Genomic DNA, 20,821 nt, shown 5'->3' with positions numbered 1-20,821 from the left:
CCGAACAAAGGGGCCGGGCCGGGGCCGCGGGGGCTCCGCGGCCGGGGCAGACAATGCGGCCGCGCGGAGGCGGACGGCCCCGCCCCGCGCGTGACGCGACCCGTGCTCAGCCAATGGCGGCGCGCGGAGAGGCTCTTTAAAAAAAGAAGCACCGGCTGCGGTCCGCTGTCAGCTGTGCGGATCCCTCCGCGCATGTAAACACAGCGCCGGCGGCCCCGCGCGGGGGGGCGGGACGGACCGGCCGGGCCGCGGGGGGCACGGCGGGCGGGGAGCGCGGCCCGGGGGCCTCCCCGAACCAGCGGTGCTGGGGGGAGCGGCCGCAGCGCGCCCGGGGCGAGGGGCCGCGCACAAAGGCGGCGGGAGGGGGGGGGCGCGAGGCTGCGGCCCGGCGGGGCGGGGGGCACCGGGAGGGACCCCCAGCGGCCGCGGTGAGCGGCGCTCTCTGGGCCTCGCTCTCCGCCGGGGCCCGGTAGCGAACGAGGGATCGGCGCGCGCGGGCCAGGTCGCGCTCTAGAGGAGCCGCCGCTGCCTGCTCCCCCCGCCCCCAACGGGCCTTCCCCGGTCCGGCCCCAGGCCCCCGCACAAAGGCGCGGGCGGGGCGGGGCAGCCGCGCCCCCTCCCCTGCCCGGGCCGGGCGGACTCTTTTCCCAGCCCCGGCCCCCCCGCGGACGCGCACGGAGCGCGGCGGCTCCGGAGATTGTTCGGAGCGCGGAGCGGAGCGGCCGCCCCGGCCGGGCCATGGCCGAGTTCCTGCCCCCGCCTGAGTGCCCCGTCTTCGAGCCCAGCTGGGAGGAGTTCGCCGACCCCTTCGCCTTCATCCACAAGATCCGGCCCATCGCCGAGCAGACCGGCATCTGCAAGGTGCGGCCGCCGCCGGTGAGTGCCCGCATGGCGCCGCCGGGAGCGGCCTTTGTGTGGGGCCCGGCCCGGCTCCCCCCGGCCCGCGGCCGCGCAGGTGACCCCGGGCAGGCGGAGCCGCCCCTCAGAAGTTTCACTGGGCTGGGGCTGAGGGGACCGAAGGAAGCGGCCGCTGCCCCCGCGAAGTGGCTCCTAAGTGTCGGAGCTCCCGGTGGGGGAGTCGCCAGAGCGGCCGTGAAGGGAGCGGGGGGGCAGCTGCCCCGGCCGGGCCCGGCCTCTCCCCGGCTTTCGGGGTTGGCCGGGGCCTCGCGCCCGAAGCGGCCCCGCCGAACCCCGGAGGAGGTCCCGGGGTGCTGCCCTCCATGTTGGCATTGTGGCCGTGTGGGGCCGGGGGGGACCCGCTCCCCGCAGCCCCCGGCCCCGCCGCGGCCTCCCCGGCCTCGGCGCACTTTTAGCGCAGGGAACTGTTCCTCAAGTTGGACAACACCAAACTCCGCAGCCGTGAGTTTGGCTGGTGGCTGTGCGAGCTGAAGCCTAGACAGACATGGCCACCATTTTAGAATGCAATCCACAGTGGGAAGAAGTAGTAAGCCTTCATCTTCATCATCATCATCTCAACCGATGGTGTAGTAAGCTCAAAATTAGGGTATGAATTCTGATTTCCTCTTGTTCGTCGACTCAATTTACTAAGAAATGCTGTGTCGATCTTAGAACCACAGTTTTGTGGAGTCAGAATTGTTAGTTTGTTTAAAGGTATGAACACCCGCACTGGTGAGGAGAGGGGCTTCTGGAAGTAAAAAATCTAATTAAACAATGTGTGAATCATCTTTATTTTGAGTGAATTGCTCTTCCCCTAAGTGGAGCGTGGTGTGAGTCTTGGGGTGGTGCAGCCAGGTGAGGCAGTTAACATGACGGCAACAACTAGAATGTTAAACAGGCACTGAGCTTACATCTCCTCCAGCGAGGGGAGAAGCTGACTGAACAGTTTGTAGGCTGAAGTTTTGCGAGTGAGACTTTGGCTTCAAAGAAATAGTGTTCAGAAACACACACTCCTCACTTTTGTGTTTTGGTTGTTGCTGCGACTCCTCTTGTGTCCATTCTTTTCCTTCTGAATTAAAATAGTAGTAGTAACTTGCTGAGTTAGTGTCAGAGGTGGCAGAAATGTTTGTGGCAGAGTGAATAATGTGAATCCTGCTGGAGAGGAAGGAAGGTGTTCCAGCTCTCTGGAGGAATAATCCCCGATTGCTGTGTGAAGATCGCTCTTGAATTTGTGTCCTGGTAGAATGTGCCAGGGCTTCTTTTCATGCAGGGCAGCCAGATGCTCAGAGTTAAGGGGGTAAGATGGTTTTTGTTACAGAGTCACCACTGAAGTTCTGTAGTACTTTTTAGTAGATGTTTTGGGGTTTTAAGTTGCCAACAATGTTTCAGCAACTGCGACCAGAACTGCTTTTTTTGTTTGTTTGGGTTTCTTGAGGGGGTTATTTTTTCGTTTGTTTGGATGTTTTTGAGGGGGAGTGTCTCTTTGTTTTAGAAGCATCTCATCTAAAAAATCCCATGTTTCTTGGCTGCCTGTGTAAAAAGCCAAAACCTTATCAGAAAGCTGCTTGTAGGAGGTTATCTGTTGGAGATCATAAATCAACAGCCCTCCAAAGGACTGAATTACTCACTGCAACTGCGTTTTCAGCCGCTCTCCTCTTCCCGAAGGGGCAGGTATTGCAGCAGATATTACACCAGGTGTTGTGCCTGCCTGGCGTGTGATCAGCTCTTTGGGCGCATTTAGAAGCAGGATGGAAATAGTTGGAGCTGCTGAGGGCTGAGCACGGGTGGTTCTGTGGAGCCTGGCTTTGGGAGAGCTGAGCTCCCATGGCTTTATCTTCCCTGGATAATGCCTGGGATGACTTGTGAAGTGCGTGGTTGGTTCAGCGGCCTGGAGCATAGAGGGAGCTCTTCCAAAGCGACCAGAAAACCCTTTAAGTTGACGTAGTTCCTGGCCTTCCCCCTGCGATCAGGAGCCGCAGTGAATATTCAGTTATTGTTCTTTTTGGTGTAATCGAGGGGTCTGTAATACCAAGAGCTGGAGGCTGCACTGCCCTCTGCACAGCAGTGTGTGTGCTCCAGCTGGATGCCTTGTTTGGTGATGGCTGGGCTTTGGAATCCTCCTGCATCCCAGGGAATCTCTTGCCGGCGTGCGCAGTCTGGTTACGTGCCGGGAAGCAGGTAGGCAGCACCATGAACTGTCAGGATCTGTGCCGAGAGAGGAATTGAAAATTTGATCTTGGGCTGGCATTATTTTAGCTTAAACTCTGCTGTATAGTTATCAGCAGATGAATTTGTGTTTCTGTATATGAGTAGCAGTGTGGAGTAATGTTGTGTGAGGCTGGTGGTGCCCAGCTGTAGCTTCCCCACTTATTTATGAACAAGTCCTTGCTCCAGAGCTGGCTTGGATGCTCCAGCACCTGAGCATGCACAGGAGAGCTGCCTGGGCTTGAAGGACCAGCAGCAGGGCTTTCTCTGGTCCCTTTCTGCTGGCATTAGCTGAGAACCAGGTGGGCCCAGAGAAAACCGCAACTGCAGTGGCTTCTTGTAGCAGCTTTGGAGGACAGTGACTTGTTTAGTGAGGTGATATCGAGGTAGCTGATGTGCAGAAGACATTTGGGTGGAAGACAGAGGATTCTGGGGGATCACTGCATGTTCACAAGATGAAAGAACATCCAGGAATATAACAAGAGGTGCAATTTCTGCATGGCAGTTTCCAGTTGAGTGCTCAAAAGGAGTTTTCCTCCCCTTCATTCCAGTTCAGTTTGTTCCAGCCATCACCAGTGACTGAGTTTTGCTCTCATTTGGGGGTTCTAAGATGCTGCAGTGGAGGGTGCAGCAACAACCAGCTCACTGGCACTGCTCTCTGTGGCTTTTTGTCAGCAGTGTGGGGTATGAGTAGGGAGTCCCACTGGCAGCAGAGTGCTTGGATGAGGGTTGTTCCTGGTAGTCCGTGAGCTGTATAAAGTAGAGATTTAAATTTGAGTCTGTTGCGGATCTGCGGGGGAAGGGGCAGCTGGATGCAGGAAAGTGGGTGGGGTACAACTTGCTTGCAGTCCATCATGTGCCATTTTGTAGTTAGAATTTCCTTCTATGAACCAAAAACATCTTTCATTAGCATTTCTTCATTTAAACAGTATCTGATAGTTTGGAATAAACTAAGTTTACTCCAAAACTTGGCGTGTCAAGTGATGGACTTATATTCTAGAAGCTTGTGATAGCTCTGCAAATCAGTGAGGGCAGGCATATAGGGGGCAAATGAAGAATTGCTTGAGAATGGAGTTGTTCTTCAAGGTCAGTAGTTAATAGCAATTAATGGAAGCAAACAGTCTCATAAATGTGAAGCTTAGCTTCAAGAGTTAATGGTAACGTGTGGAGCAGGAGTGGTATCAAATGCTCCAAGCCTTTCTTGAAGATGGACTCTTCCTTCACTTCATTGCATCGTTGCTTTGCTGCTGTGAAGAAATAATAAATAATGATTGCTTAGGCCTTACTTAACATATGAATGCTTTTCAAAATACAGAATATTGTACAATGTACTAGAAACATCACTTTCCCAAGGCCAAGCATGAAAATTGACAACATCCAGGCTAAATTTTATTGCTTTAAATAATGTGAATATGGAGAAGTACTGTTAAGGCTTCCAAGTAACTTAAACCAAGCACTAAAGATTAGAAAGTCTGTATTAGCAGAGCTGGAAATTTGAAGGAGTTATCAAAATTATTGACTGTCAGTTTTCAGTAAATCCTGGAATACTGGTGAACTTGAGAATGGGGAAAATTAATTTCCTTAAGTTCTTTGTGGGTGCAATAGTTGACCCCCTCTAGCTCCAGAATGGAAGAATGTCTGGAATAGTCCTGGATAGGAACTTGGAAGGTGATAGTGTGGAATACATTTGTATGGACACTGATGTGGTCAAATTAGTTTTATTTTTTTCCATGATTCCATGTATTTGTGTGTTATTGTTGTCTGAGATCTAGAAATTGTGATCAGTATTCTAATTACAGAAATGACTGTTGTGCAAAATTAATACACCAAATCACAAATTGTTTCAACTACTAATGATTGTTTGTAATGAAGGATCCCTTTCTAATGGTGTCTCATAACCTCAAGCCAAGGGTAATTTTCTTTACAAGTCTAGACGAGCAAAAACTGTGATTCTGAATGGAGTTATGGTGGTGGCTCGTTGCTCTAGAGGGATCCCAGTTGCCCAATAAACAGTGGATGTTATGAAACAGTAATCACTTAAGTAGGACTCAATGAGAAGGTTTACCTTTGGAACAAAGGAGCATAGAGCATCTTAGAGGAGGAAAGAGTAAATAGAAAAATAACTGTGGATCCCTGTGGAGAGCAGTGTAATGGTGGAATGGGAGCTCTGGATGAGGCAGTGCATGCAGCTCTGGAGTTTCTCAGTGAGAAATGGGGGGATTTTACCTCTGTGGCAGCACGAGAGTAGAAAATTCTGCATTCAGGATCTCGCACTCGTTGGAGGATTTAAAAAAAAATTGACAACTGGAGAGGACACAGAGAAGCATCAGAAAAGTTCAGCACATGAAATAATGAATTTTGAAATATTCAACCTTAGCAGAGCCTGAGTGGTGAAACCTAAAGGCTCAGGGCTTGGGAGAAATGGACCTCCTCCTCCTCCTGGGACGTGTTTTGAGGAGCAACATTGATTTAAATGTTGTTTAGACCTCTTAAGGTCTGTTTAGGCTTCTCATTCAGCTGGTTGCTTGATTTATTTACATTTTTATGGAGAAAAAGAAAACACAAAACAAAAAACCGGTTCAGTTTTGGAGCAGCTTGACTGAGGGTTCTGGCAATCTAGTCCTGGAGCCGTAAAACAAACCACCATTAAAACAGGAATTAATGCAGAGAATTGTGATACTTTGTCTGAAGCAGGAAGTTGATGGTGATGATCCTTCAGATTTGATAATACACAGAGGCTCAGTCAGTTGATTTTCTCAAAAAGAAAACACAGAGGTAACTCAATTACAACACCTAAGTGAGCTCAGTGGGAGAAACCAGAGGTGCTGCCACGTCTGTCAGTCCTGGCAAGCCAAGCCCAAACCCCTGGTCCTGCCTAGCAGGGGCCAGGCTCAGGTGAGTCAGGAAACGGGGCATTTCTGACTGAGAGAGGATCAGCTGGAAGGGGAAAGTGGAGGGTGCAAAGTGGTAGATCTGCTGCTTTTGGGGTCAAGAATGAATGAGGTTTTGGGAGGGGAAGAGATATTTGAGTGCTGAGGTTCCTGTTCCCCTGCTGTCAATTCATGTGAAGAAAAATAGATCTGCTGCCCAAGGTCGTTAGGAAATGTTGGCTTTAAATGAGGAACTTGTCATATTCATCACAGGGGTTGTGTTGTGGAATCAGGTAAATTCAGAGTAGGTTATTTACTGATCTCTAATTAGCAAGAAAATATGCAAAAGAATAATTCTTTTTAGTTTATTATTTATTTTACTAATGGCAGTGGCCACGCACAGGGCTGCTGTGGTCACCATGAGTGGTTTCTGCTCTTCAGAAACACTGAAACATTGGGGGAGGCTTAAAAAACCATTGAGAGTTTCCTTTCCTTGCCTCAGTTTCTTTCAGTGAGGGATTTTCAAGATACATTCTTCAGCTCATTGAAAATTTAAGATGAAACAATTTAGTCTAGAGCTTTCCATATGGGGCAAGAATAACATAAACAAAAAATTACAGAAATTCTATCTAACTTAAGATAGCTCATAGCTCAAAATGGAGTTTAAAACTAAACATGGCTCCCTTGCCCAGCAATGAAACAAAAGCTGCCAGTGGATGGAAGCAAACCAGGATGTGCTTCCTCTCAATCCCAGATGATTGGGTTGTGTCTGAGATGTGCTGGGGGAGAATGCTGTGTCCATGTCCAGAGACCAGGCTGAGCGTTTTTAGAAGCCAAGAAGAACTTGTGGGATCTTCCAGCCTGCTGCCCTTAGGAGTGCCTGAGTGAAATGTCTTCCTGGAGCAGGTGCTTTACCTGGATGGTGAATCTGAGCAGCTGGAAAGGGAGGATGTTGTGGAGAGCCAGGGCAGTGGATGGTGGGAGCTGCAGGGAATCCCTGGACAGCTGGGGCTCTGCAGCTGCTCATGGCTGAGGCTGGTGGAGTTGTCCATAGCTGTTCTGGGTGGCTGTGAAATTCAGGTCTTTTCCTAGTCTGAGTTGCACTGGGAGTGAACTCGAGGTTTGAAAGCTGCCAGTTTTGGCTCTGAAGAGGGTTTGGACTCATTGCAAGGGCTGTGATGGGACAGCCCAAGGAACAGAGTGCACTGTCCCTGCCAGTCACACACTCTGGGAATGTACTGGGGATCAGAGCAAAGTGTGTCCATGTGAGGGGGGGTGGCAGCAGCTCTTGGGGTCTGGTGCCCTCACACAGCCACAGCTGGGTCTGGCCCCAGCCTGAAGGATGCTCTGTTTCAGGGTCTTGGTCAGTGCTCTGCAGTGAATCAGGGGTCTGGGATTTGCTGATCCCAACACCCCGTCCATCCCCAGCTGTACCTGCAGTGCTGCTGGTACACTGGTGCTGTATCTGTCCCTTGCATGCAGGTGCCTCCATGGAGAGGAGCCTGGCATCTCCTGTGCGTGAGCCTGCCTGCCTGTTCTGTAGAGGGGTTCAAACCCTGTGTGTATTTTCTGTCCCCTCTGCCTTTGGGTCCCAAGGAGCAGCCTGCCCTGGTGCTTGAGAATCATCTCCAGCTTACCTGAGCCTTTATTTCTCTCCAGCTGTGGAGCTAGCACAGAAACACTGGGATCTAGAGACGTGATTCCCACTGTACACTCATTTTCATTAGCTGTGGTTCTCAGATGGGAAGGATCTGTGGTCGAGCCTGTTCTCCCTTGCTAGTCTGCAATACATAGCAGAGCCCAATTTTGTCTCAAATAAGAAATACCCTACCAGGCTCCTTTTTGGAGAGTTCTGCACTTGAGGTGGGTTAGTGCACCCAGGGTCCCTTACTGGCAAGGAGGAATTCAGGGGGTTTGATGAGAAAATCGGCACCATTTAAAATGACCAAGGAAGGACTGTTCATCACAAACTGGGTTAGCTGATGATTGGAGTTTCCAACTGATGTCAGCCTTTAACAGGGTCACAGAGGGATTAGTTCCCGTTAGACAGGAGCTTTGTGGCTGACCCACTGCCGGGTGATAATGGGTTTGTGTGGATTCTGCCATCTGAGCTCCAAGTGTGTTTTTAATGTAGGCATAAAACCAGGAGGCTGAAAGGGACCTCCTGAGTCACCGAGTGTGCTCCTTTCCTCTCAGAGGCAGCAATCATGGAACACCTTTGCCAAGGCAAGATCATAGATGTGGGAACAAAGAATGTAGGTCAGGCTCACAGGGTGGGCATCCCAGGAAGGGGGGAATTGCTGCAGTTTACTGAATGAATGTGTTTCTCTGGCAAGAATTGCTAAGATATTCCTTTGGATCTTACTATGAGCTGCTGTCTAGCAAAATAATGAAAGAGCTGTCTTTTTTTTTGTGTCTGACATGGGAGAGACTGCAAGTAAAATGCTACTTGCAGTTTTCAAAAGATGTTGAAAAAATATAAGAGACTTCAGAAAAAAAGCCAAAGGAAAAAACCCCTTTTATTTGCAGGACTGGAAAGCTGGTTCTGTAAGGAGAAGGAAAAAGGTATTTGTTTATTGAAAAATGTCTTGAAACATTTCTTCTGGGAAGGATTCAGGAATAGCTGCTTTGGCAGCCAGCAGACGAGGGATTTGGTTATAAAGGACATGAGGATAAGGGAAGAAGAAAAGCTGAAGCCAACCAACTTGTAGAACGGCTTAGCAGGGAGGTTGGTAATTTCTTGTTCACTTGAATTCATAGGGGTGGGGGTGGTTAAATTTTAATTAGTCAGTTTGGGTGAGGTGCAGGTTTGCCAGCTGAAATGCAGTGCTCTGAAGCCTGACATCCCTGGAACAGCTCATCTGGGAGCTGGAATATGGAAATCACAGAAATAATTCTGCTGACCATTTGTAGTTCACATTACTGCTTGAAATATTAATGTGATCCTTAGAGCGTGCCTTCTGCATGGCTGCATTTGTCCCTCAAGTTTATAGAAGAGTTTGGAATTTTGAAGTCAATCTCATTTTTGCCTGGATTTGATGACAGGTTTATAGGTTTATAACAATTGCAGGCAAAGGTGGGCACAGGATTTTGTTTGTCCCTTGTAGGCTTACAACAGTCAGGATAGACAAGAGAACACAGTAGAGTAATTTCAAATGTAGAGTCCTGGTGGAGTAAGAACACCTGATTTTTTTTTTTTAGGAAATTGCTATCTTCTTGCTCTCTGTATATACTTAATGCCCAGCATGGCTGTTGGAAGACACTTCAAACTGAACTTCTTACACTTTAAAAATTAATTTTTTCAAACAGGAAAATCCAAACCAGTTCCTTTGAGGAGCTGGATGGAGAGGGCAAGTCTTACTGATTGCCAGGCAGGAGCTTTAGGGAAGAGAGCCTGGAGAGCTGGGGGTGGGGGCTGGTCTCTTCCCCAGCAAAGCTGCTCGTGTGGCTCAGCAGCTTGGCAAGTGAATCCTGCACAATGAAGCTCCCTCTCGTGGTGCTGCTGCCTTTCCAAGTGCATAAAGGCATTTCTGTCTCACAGAAATGTCTTTTCATGGGCCTGCAAGCGAGCATCGCATTTGGCTTGGTAACTTGTGCTTCAAAATGTGCCCAAGATATTTGTTGAGTAAATAATACACTTATTAAAGAAGAGTTGAAAGCATCTTGTTTAGGACTTTGCCATACTGTGGAATAGAGAAAGATAAATATTAGCCTTATTTGTTATATCAACTTTGAGTAGTTTGGATGCCCCAAATTAAACTTGTTGTGACTTTAAATGACTCAGTGACAGTCAGGATGGACTGTCTGCTATACCTGCTGTCATTTCTCCAGATGGTGAATGGCTGTGGGTCTGCAGCAGTGTCATCTGACACAGTTTGTGTGCAGTGGGATGTGCTGTAGTGTGTTTGTAAGGCCAGGAGTGGTTTTATAATAATCGAATGTGATATATTATGTATGGTATTGTTTCCATCAGCTCTACCTGCACCACTGCGGCCTCGCCTCAAGTCCTTGGTGTAGTTTTGAGCACCACAATATAAAAAAGACATGAAGCCACTGGAGAGCATCCTAAAGAAGGCCATGAGAATGGTGAAGGGTCTGGAGGGGAAGCCTCATGAGGGGCAGCTGAGGTCACTTGGTTTGTTCAGCCTAGAGGGGAGACCTCACTGGGGTCTTCAACATCCTCCTGAGGGGCAGCAGAGGGACAGGGACTGATCTCTTCTCTCTCATGACAAGTGACAGGACTGGCAGGAATGGCTGGAGCTGAGCTGGGAGATGTTTAGGTTGGATGTCAGGAAAAGGTTCTTCCCTCAGAGGGTGCTGGGGCGCTGAACAGGCTCCCCAGGAAATGGGCACAGCTCTGAGCCTGTCTGAGTCCAAGAAGTGTTTGGACAACGCTCCCAGGCACTGGGTGGGATTGTTGGGGTGTCTGTGCAGGATCAGGAATTGGATGTGATGATCCTGATGGACTTGGTGATCCCTTGCAACTCAACATATTCTATGGTACCTGCTTAAAAACCTCAGGAGTCAATCCTGTGTTGCCTCTCATTAACCCAATTTACCATCACCCAGCAGAAGCTCTTGCAATGACTTTCTCCTTGCTGAAAATTAAACACTTTTAAGGCTGTTAAATGTTTGATTCTGGCTGATGACCCCATCTGCCTGATAGGCTGAAAAGTCGCCTTCTGAAAATACTGTTGAATAAATGGAGTTCACAAAGCTTGTCTTTGAGAAACAGCTGATGTGCCATCAGGGCGTCTTGGTGTGTGCCTTGGTCATTCAGTCATTGGTAAACTTCAGAGCTGCAGGAGTAGGAAATGCCTGTTGTGGCAGCTTGTGTTGTCTGGAGTCATGTTACTCTTCCAACACAGTAGGTGACTGGTGCTTTGCCAGAGCCAGTGTCTTTGGCCAAACAGGAAAGACTGTCCCCAAACATGCATCAGTCAGTAATAAATAGACACGTGGAGATCATGGAGATAATCAGCTAATTCTGGAGCAGGATGTTTCGGGTGCCAAGCTGTGAACGAGGTGTTTCTGTAAGATCATGCACATAAACTTCCTCATTTGCTTCTGTAAGCAGAGGGGGCTCGCCTGCTCTGTGCTGTCTGACTTGGATTGGGTCTGTGTCTGCCCTAGGCGTCCTTGGAGCTGGATTTCTTTAGTCTGAGCAAGAACCAGAGCCTGTAGGAGCAGGTAGATCCTGTTCCTCCTGTTGTGCCCAGTGGCATGCAGGCTTTCCTCTGGGCTCTGCCCAGAGCAGCAGCCTGTGCCAGCAGACACGTGGCCCAACCAGAAGTCTCCTGTGCTGTGCCCTCCCTTCCTTGGCTTCCCTGACGTGTTGCCAGCCCAGTAACTGCAGGTGGTGGCCTTGAAGTGCAGCCTAGACTGGTGACAGTTTCAGACGTGGTATCACTGCCCACATGAGCTGAATTTCTTGCCCGTGTTCACCTCATTCCTGGTTCTTGTCCCTTGCAGAGCCTTGTTAGAGGGTCTGGTTTGGGGTAATGCACAGTCCACCTGGGAACAGCCTTGACTTAGTGCTTAGCAAAGCCAGAGGCAGCACAGCCTAAGCTGGTTTGGCTTCATTGGTTGGTTTCATTTACTCTCAGCCTAAGCAAATCTCCCTACAGTTCTCCCCTGGGCAGTTTAATTCAGTCCCCAGTGTCTCAAGGGTCCTGTGTGTCACTGCCACTGTGTCCCCTCTTGGTCTTGGTGCCTGTCTCCTGTCTCCCTGTCTTTGGTACAGAGCAGACTCTGGAGTTGTGACTCATGATGTAACCAGTTGGTTCAGCTTGAGTGTCAGATTTGTCCTGTTGAAGTACAATACTTCAAATCCTGCCCTGGTTGTTCCCAGTTATGCTTCTCATCTTACAGCTTGAGGGCTCGAAATGACTCATCAGACAACAGGATATTAGAGAAGAATGTCAGTTCTCTTCCTCAGCCTTGGTGGTTTCATTGCATTTGGTTTTCTGGCATAGAGAATAGGCAGTCAAAGAAGGGTTAGTGTTATCGAGTTTCTCAAGAACACATCTTTGGGCACCAGGCTGTCTTGTGGTTAAAAGCAGGAAAATAATCGAGACATGTGTCCCACTGGTCAAGGATTGAGTATTCTCTGGGTAACTTATCTTCCTGACCCCCTACCATTGTCTAATTTCCAATTCAAATGTTAATTCCAATTGGAGTTGTCAAGTTGTGATGTGCTGCAAGTGCCTTGCAGGATCAGAAAACTTCTACTACCGATTTTGAGGTCTGGATTAATCAATGCAAGCTTGGTAAAATGTATGGATTGGTGGCTCTCTTTGCTCTTCAGCTTCTCCACACTCTTGGTGAATCTTGCTTCTTGTTTGTTTGTAAGATAATTGCTTTGGAAATCATGGATGATTGGTTTTAACTCCAATTTTCATGTTGTCTGTGAATCTAAAATAAAAAATACTGTGTTTATGATGCTGGTCTTACTTCAGTTGCCTCCGTCACCCAATGCTGAAGAAAGGTTTTTGTTTTCCTGAAGCAAAGCTTTGTCTTACTCCATTGTCAGTAGCTCATTTGTGCATTATCTTCATTCTGTAATTAGTGATAATAAGATAACATAATATGTAATAAATTCCTGTCAAGTTTAAATCAAATCTAATTTAGTTTTGTGAAGTTGTGTATTAGCAAACCAAGAGTGTGCAGTAGTTGTCAGAGATCTAAAAGATAAAACAGCTTTATAGTTGTGTTTATAAATAACACTTCAGTTGCAGGTACTTTATCATAGTAATAATAATATTTTTTTTAATTGGTCATATTCCAGCTCTTCCTGAATGTTTGCAGCCAAAGAAATTGTTAAGCATTGGCACAGGTTGCCCAGAGCAGTGGTGGAGTCACCATCCCTGGAAGTGTTGGAAAGATTTCTGGATGTGGCACTTGGGGACATGGGTTAGTGGTGATCGTGGTGGTGGTGCTGGGCTTCAAAGCTGGACCCAATGATCATAAAGGGCTTTTCCAGCCTTAATGATTCCATGGCTCTGTGGAGGCTTACAGTGCAGGACAGGTTTCAATTCCAAAATGTAACTGATTTTGTGGTTCCATTATCTGCTTTTGAGGCACAGTGGAGTGTTCCAAGGGGTGGGCAATGACACTCACTCCAGGTATCTCACCATTGCTGCTGACTTGTTCCTGCTGAGGGGTTTGGGTGTCAGCACAGCCCTGGCTCCCTGCTGGGTCGGGCTGGGACTGCTGAGCCCCCTCTGCACCAAGTTCTGGTGGGGCTGAGGAGGCTCTGGAGGCCACGGGGGCATCTTCATGCCTTGGGCTCCCCTGGCTTTGACTGTCACAGGAACTCCTTTCCTTTTCCTGCTCTTTTGATGGAACCCTTCTGTTTTCCAGGACTGGCAGCCTCCATTCGCGTGCGATGTGGACAAGCTTCACTTCACACCGAGGATCCAGAGGCTCAATGAACTGGAGGTAAACTGGAAAGCTGAGCAGTACTTCTGCTCCCAAATGTGTCTGTGTGTTTTTGGGAGGTGATGTTTGCCAGAGTTGGCCATGAGCTGACAGCACTTTGGACCAAAACCAGCAATTTTTAATTAGCACGGAAATTCATCTGTTTGAGAACCTGGTTAGAAACATTCCAGGCATAAAAGTAATGTTAATGCTCATTAAAGGAACATAATTTAGGCCTTTTCCACACAGGTGGTGCTTCAAAGTAGTTAAACTGTCCAGGGCTATAGATCTGGGTCTGTATTTTGTACTCATACAGCATCTTTCAAAAGGAAAAGAGATGAAACACTTGGAGTGCTTTAAAAATAGCCAGCCTTTTGGAAGAAACAATTGCAAAATCTGGATTCAGTTTGTGGAAATTTGCTGTTCACAAGCACTTTCATTCACTGCTTCAATGAATTGACACTAAAGGGGAGTGTGAGGGATCCTGGTTGGCTCAGTGCTGGTACCATTGGGGATGATGGTGACTCTATGCCTGATTATTCTCCTGATTCTTGGTTTTTAAAGCCCTGACGTGGTCGTGTGAAGTGCTGGGGAAGGGCTCAGCTGCTGGCTTGGAATGCTAAGGGGGTGATTTGTGTGACCACAAGCTGTTCAGAGCTCCCTGGAGTTTGCAGACAAGCTAATCTGTACAGATGTGGCCAGTTTTTACCTTAAGATTAGAAAATGTGCTGAAAAAAAAAGCCAAAATTTAAGTTACTGTTCTTACATAGCAGCAGTGCAGTGATCTAACTGTGGTAACTGCTGTGCAGCCAGCCAGACTTTCCCTGCCCTGACCCATTTGTATCCTTGAAAGTGAAACAAAAGCAGTTGTGAGAAAGGATAACAGAAAAAAAATTCAAAAATTAAAAAAAAAGGGATTTATTTTTTTGTTATTGCAAATAAACCAAATAGTAATAAACGATTGCAATGATTAATGTAGTAAATGCAATAAATCCTGACTCTGCAGCTGGTTTAGGGAGGTTTTAGCAGTAATCACTGTTTGGCTGTTCTCCCAAAGTACTTTTCTCAATGCAGTAAAAGGTAACAAAGAGTGACTCAAGGAAAGGTACAAATACCATCAATGATATCTACATGGAATTTATTTTTCTTCAAATGATGAGAGGGAAAAATGGAAAATGACTCTTGCAGAGGGCAAAGCTGGGCAAGCAGCTCCAGCTGCAGTGCTGTAAACCTTATACAAAACCTACATCTGCTTTTAGCATGCAGTTCACTTGTTTGGTTGGTTGGTTTCAGGCTCAAACTCGTGTAAAGCTGAATTTTCTGGACCAGATTGCAAAGTTTTGGGAGCTTCAAGGATGCACACTGAAAATTCCACATGTGGAGAGGAAGATCTTGGATTTATTTCAGCTTAACAGAGTAAGACCATTATGAAAAACTATCCTGAAGAGCTACTGTGTTATCTCAGTTCCTGGGGTGGTATCACAGTGGGTCAGGGGAGGTTTTGGGGTATATCTAAGCTGGAAAAAGTATTCCTTTGTTTAAGCTAACATAGCTAATGGGACAGTAAGAGTAAGAATAAATTATCAGAGAAAGACTGTAAGTAATACATTCTCATAGAAGTTTTCCTGTGGGCTAGGAGATCACCTTAAATTTACAGCTCTTCTTTAAAACTGAGCTTGGGTATACTGGTTAAGAATAAACTTAGGCTTAATTGGAGAAAGTTCCTGAACAATGACAAAAGTGAGAGAAAAAAAATTTCCATTAGAAATGTGGAAGAAAATAAATCAAATTACTTTTAGGATGAAACTTGTTAAACTTGTGGAGAAGTTCATGTATACTGATAGCAAGAGATGGGATTCTCCAATAGGATACATTCTTTCTCTTTTTTTATGTTTAGGGCAGTTTCTATTGGGAGTTTTAAAGCTTATTTTATAGCACTTGTTCCAGTGCAAAGGACTGTGTGTCCTGTGCTAGAAAGTTGTGTTGGGATACAAAGTGACAAATTGCAGCCAAATAATTTCTCAGAGTAGGCTGAGTGCGCATGGAACACAGGTGCTGACTTCTTTGTAAATTCAACAAGTTTGTAATTCCTGAATTACAGGAATATATTACAGGAATTACAGGCTATATGTTACATATTCCAGCTATTGCCTTAAAACAACTTCGATGTCGAGTGTGGATTTTAAATCTATATTTTTGTTGTTTAAAATGTCAGTTGGAATGCTGTCCTCTTGCCTTTTTCCTTGAACACTGGTAGTTTTACCATTAAATATGTGACTATTTTATTTTCACTTTTTAGCTAGTTGCAGAACAAGGAGGATTTGATGTGGTTTGCAAGGAGAGAAAATGGACCAAAATAGCCACGAGGATGGGCTTTGCTCCTGGCAAAGCCGTGGGCTCGCACATCCGCGCGCATTACGAGCGAATTCTCTACCCCTACAACTTGTTCCAGTCAGGGGCGAGTCTCTTGGTAAGCTGTGCTGAAACCAACTGCTCAGTTCATGTAGCAGCCACTCTGGGAGGGTTCTCTTGGTTTCTGGAATGTTTGTGAAGCTGCATTTTGTGCCTGGTGTCATGCAGGTGACCAAATGCTGTGCTCAGCAGTTCAGGAAGCCACAGGCAAACTTTTCATTAGAAGTGAAGTTTTTAGCATTAGTCCTCCCAGGTAGCCTCTGCCTCCTGTTTCCAGCAGTATCTGTTGGTATTCTCTCTCTGCAGTTTACCAAAGCCTCATGATAAGGGATGTTCCTGTAATGATTTCTGTAAGGCCAAGTCCTGCTGCATTCATGGAACATTCCAGGTCCATCTCTCTGCCACAATAAGTGCTGTGGGCCTGAGTGGGCACGTGCCTAGAGTGACTCAGGGACTGTGCCAAGCCATGGCAGGCTTGTGGCACGTTCACTAAGGGGGACAAGTTGCAGAAAGCTTCCTGGCTGCTGTAGTGATGTTAATAGCATGACTTGGGATATTTTTCAAGCTTAAATCTTCATCCTTCTTAGTCATCAATCTTTGATTTGGCCATTAAACCATAATTCAGGGTTGATTGAGAGTGGAGGCCGTGTAATCTCTAATGAGGAATAGGTCTGATCTTTTAGAGCAGCAGTCATTTATTTGGAAAACCAAAATTGGTTGCAGTTGCCAACATCCGTTTTTATTTCTTTGAAATGCTCTTTCCGTGATGATCTTTCAAAGATAGGAGTGCTGACCTTTTTTAAGCAATAAATGCCCTAATCCTGTTACAAGCAATATCTCTGTGTACAGAAATCAACACAGGCCTTTACACAAAGCTACCAAAATGAGGAAGGGATTTGATGTAAGTCCAGAGAGGTTAGAATTAGACTTTTTCTGTAGGTAGTGACAATCACTTCTCAGTGAAGAACAGCTAAATTCTGCTGGCTCTTCAGAAAAAGGGGTCTTTTGCAAACAGGATAAGAACAAAATAGAGTTGAAGATAAAAATCTTCATGCTAAGGAATCTGCTGGATCAAGAATAATTTGGCTTCCCTCAAACATTCATGTTAAGTAATGGAAAGCAGCACCATTTTCTAAAGGCATTTAATTGAAAACTTGGCATTTATATTAGGTCTGAAAACTGTGATTTCTTTTTGAGTTTTTATTGAGCTTGTGTGTTTGTTACACCTGTCTTTACTGCCATATTTTTGAGGTGCCATTGCACAGGGAAAGATCTAATTTAAATTGTAAAATAGTGAATATGGTACCATAGTATCCTGGGAATAGAAATTTCCTGAGAGTGTCTGTCACACAGTTAACACTCACTTCATGGTTTGCTCAGTATTTAACTCTTTTAGAAGAGGAAAAACCTCCTTAAATGAAGACATGCTTCATTTTAAATGACTTTTCAAGCTCTGTCTTGCAATGAGCACTTGACATCTGTCCAAACCCATGTGGAGGCAGTTCTAGACAAGTGATGCATGTAGGGTTAACTTATTTTTTTTAGCTCCTCCCCTCCCCAGGCAGTTAAAATATTCCCCTCCTATATGTAGCAGACACAGATTTTTTAATGACCTGAGAGAATTCACAGAAATAAGCTGGGTTTAGCTCACTTTTCACTCTAATTTGATTTTTTTTTTCCTGACAGTGTTGTCTTTCAAGTGAGTTTGTTTTACAATACATTTTTTGAGTATCATGTCAAATGAGATTCTTTTTGGCTTCCTTTCACATGTTTTTATTAAGTGGTGCTTACCCAGATGCTTCTTGTGTAGGTGTTTGTTACTGTGTGTCTGTTCAGTGGTAATGTAAGCACCTGAGCTGTGTTTTTGGAGAAGCTGTGGCTGTTCAATGTGACAGCTGTCAGTTGGAGATATGCTTCCTCCTTCAACAGCCTGTTGAGAGAAGCTCTTCATGCAGCTCTGGTGCTCATCCAGACAAGATTACTGCTTGTATTCACTGAGTCTTTTGATTTTTTTTTTCTTTATTTGGTAATACTTGAAATAGTCATTGCTTTCTTTCCTGCAAAAGCCAAGAATATGAAATTATGTAGTTTCCACTAATGACTGTGCCATAACTTTAATCTCATCTAGATCTGTGTATAGCATTATCTGTTTGTGTGGCTTCAATACATGTTAAACTGGCTTCAGGAGTTATTTGACAGATATTCCAGCTGGAGATATTTCTATCTACATGCTGAAATAATGAAACTCTCTGAAGCTGTTCAGAGGGGAATAGACTGGAATAGCATGTTTTCATTAAAGCTCATGTTCAGTCCAACAGCAAAGATTCCTTAAACCAGCCAGTTTCTAATACCCAAAGCAGTTCCCCACAGGGGGTATTTGTTTTCCTCTTATTTTGAAATTGGACTAGACAGGCCTTGGGTGTCTCCAGAGTAGTTGCAGTGAACCTGTTGGTACTGGCTCCTGCACCTGTACCTCTCATTCCCAGCTGTGGTAGCTGTGTGTCATCCCAGGGAGCCACACTGAATGCCTACAGGGACAGGTGTCCCTTACATGAACTGGGGTGTCCAGGATCTTCTGTCAGTGCATCTTCTGTGGTGCATTGCCCAGATGTTTCATGATTTAAAGTGCAGCTACATTTGGGGGCCTTCGAGGTGGTCTCACTTCTGTTTTTCAGTGAATCCAGCTGACTCAGTAATTGTGCATCTCGTCTCTTTTCCAAAGTAAGGCTTTAGTGAGATTCATATTTCCAAAGATTTCTATGTGTGTGCCTCTGATAAAGATATTTCAGTGTAAGACATTTTGTTGCTATAGGACATGAAATAAAACAACACAGACGCAATTCTCTAAGGTAAAAAGAGGGAAGTTTAATTTCTGACTCTAACATTTATAGATTTCTAAACGTGACAGTAGATTAGAGGATGACAATGAACAAACTAACAGTTTATTAAATTTCTTCTTCTCCATAAAAAAATACAAAACAATAAACTATTTACATTAAGTGTGTGAGAAAGTTTGTTACAAGAATATAAACATTAAAAAGTTTAGAAAAACTTTGAAAAAAACCAAAACAACAGACATTTCTCTGGCATCTTCATTGTTCCTGGAGAACAACAAGCACCTCTGGAGCTTGGTGGGGCTTACCCTCCATGGATGTGTAACAGGGATAAACCAGTTGTATTCTGCAAGTACAGGGAGCCTGACTGACTGGCTTTTGTGTAAATTACTACCAGTTTAATTACTACTGATAAATGTCTAAACCTGGAGGAGATGAATTGTATCCCTTTCCCCCCCCAATTTTTTGACTTCCTGAAGGCCTTGTGACCATTCCTGCATTGTCCTTTGTCTGCTAAAGGAGCTGCTCCTTTGTGGCTTCAGCTGAGGGGTTTTAACTCGCTCCCTGTCACTGTGAGGGTTCAAGGATCATGTGTGCAACCATCTTGTTGGAATATGAGGAGATCATGGTCAGAGTGTGTGGGATGAGTTGCTGGGGAATGGGTGATGGAAGCACAACCTCACCAAAGCCTGGCTGGGACCAGGGAAGGGCTGCAGAGATGGCAGCTGTGTCCTTGGTTGGAGCCAGTTGATGGTCAGTGTGGGAGTAAAGGAGGGACAGAGGAGTTCCCATCCTTAGAACTTAATTCCAGGTGTTCTCTTGGTCCAGCTGATACTGTGATTAACAGCCATTCCATACCACTGCCTTTGCTTCAGGTTAGAGAGGCACTGGGAAGTGTTTGTGCTTAAATAGGTGGTGAAAGATCATTATTTAGGAAATGTCCTCTGGTGTTTTTTAAAGAACAGTGAATGCTCTTTTTTTTTGTGGGTTTGGGGGGGGGTTTGGTTTGTTTGATTGATTTTTTTCAGGGTTTTGTGGGTGTGTTTTTCGTTGGTTTTTGGGGGTTTGGGTTTTGTTGTTTTTTGTTTTGTTTTTTTTTTTTTTTGTTCCTGAGGTTTGGGGGTTTTTTAGTTTGGATTTTTGAGGGTCGTTTTGTTTTTTTGGGCTTTTTTTGCTTTGTGTGTGGTTTTGTTTGGTTGGTTTTGTTTTGGGTTTGTTTGGGCACTGCTCTGAAGTGAGGCACAATCTGTTGGTTTTCAAGGTTTTCTTACACTTTTGTTTAGGAAAAGCTGTTTGCCTTCTAGTTCTTTGTTTTCAAGGACCATATGTCCTCTATTATCAGAAGCAGTAGAAGCTCTTTTTTCTGATAATTTTGGTTTTCACCAAATGAGGAAATGAATGATTCAAGGACCCAGATTTTATCGAAGTTCTTTTCTGTTCTCTCATTTTCAACCTTTTCCCACTCATTTGCTCTTTCTGCTTGTCCATTTTCTGTTCTGAGAAATTGTTATTTTTTGCTGTCTTCCACTGATATTGATGTCACATCATCTTTCATCTTTGGTAGATGCCTCATCCATGGAAACATTTAAGGCCAGGTTGGATGGGTCTCAGCCTCATCTAGTGGAAGGTGTCCCTGCCCATGGGACAGGGTGATCTTTAGGGTCCCTTCCAACCCAAACCCTTCTGCAATCCTGTGGTTCTGGTTCCAGTGGGAGCTTTAAGGCTCTTGTGAAGAGGCAGCTGCAGTGCTCTGAGGCTCCAGCCCCAACCTTTGAGCATCAGCCAGGACTCACTGGTTGTGTGCATGAGCTGCAAGGTTGAGTGGTACTGTGCATTTAATGCTGAAGTTAAGTCAGCCATTTGCTTTCAGCATATAAACCTAGAGTTTCCAAAGTGTAAGACTGGAGGCAGCCTGAAACAAACAGCAGTTCTGGATGTTTCTTTGGTCAGTATCACAGGCTGTCTGTGGGTGGTGGTTAATGACATCCTGCCGCCCTTGACTGATGCTCCTTTTTTGTTAAATACATAGTTTTTTAGCATAGACTTCACTTCTAAAATAACACTTTTTCCTCCTTTTCCCTGCCCCCTCCTGGCTGTCATTTGTTTCTGAAAGTCTGTTTTCTGTGCTGTCTATAGAGCATCATCATCCTCACACCACTGCAGTGGTTCTCTCTGTCCTTTACT

At 45.8% G+C, this 20,821-nt stretch overlaps 1 protein-coding gene across 2 annotated transcripts in view; it reads left to right on the top strand.

Annotated features, from left to right (window-relative positions):
* Positions 1–384: 384 nt before the first annotated feature.
* Positions 385–20,821, top strand: part of KDM5B (lysine demethylase 5B) — a 59,413-nt gene continuing 38,976 nt past the window's right edge. Inside the window, exons 1-4 of one of the 2 annotated variants that reach the window (XM_054517286.1) lie at positions 385–876; positions 13,335–13,412; positions 14,685–14,807; positions 15,691–15,861. In XM_054517286.1, coding sequence (XP_054373261.1) covers positions 739–876; positions 13,335–13,412; positions 14,685–14,807; positions 15,691–15,861 — 510 coding nt within the window. In that variant the 5' untranslated portion in view covers positions 385–738. The remainder of the gene's footprint in view (positions 877–13,334; positions 13,413–14,684; positions 14,808–15,690; positions 15,862–20,821) is intronic. The other variant, XM_036398379.2, reaches the window with a different exon arrangement.

Source organism: Molothrus ater, chromosome 25 (genome assembly GCF_012460135.2).
Source record: "Molothrus ater isolate BHLD 08-10-18 breed brown headed cowbird chromosome 25, BPBGC_Mater_1.1, whole genome shotgun sequence".
Lineage (NCBI taxonomy): Eukaryota > Metazoa > Chordata > Aves > Passeriformes > Icteridae > Molothrus > Molothrus ater.
This window is presented reverse-complemented; position numbering and strand designations above follow the sequence as displayed.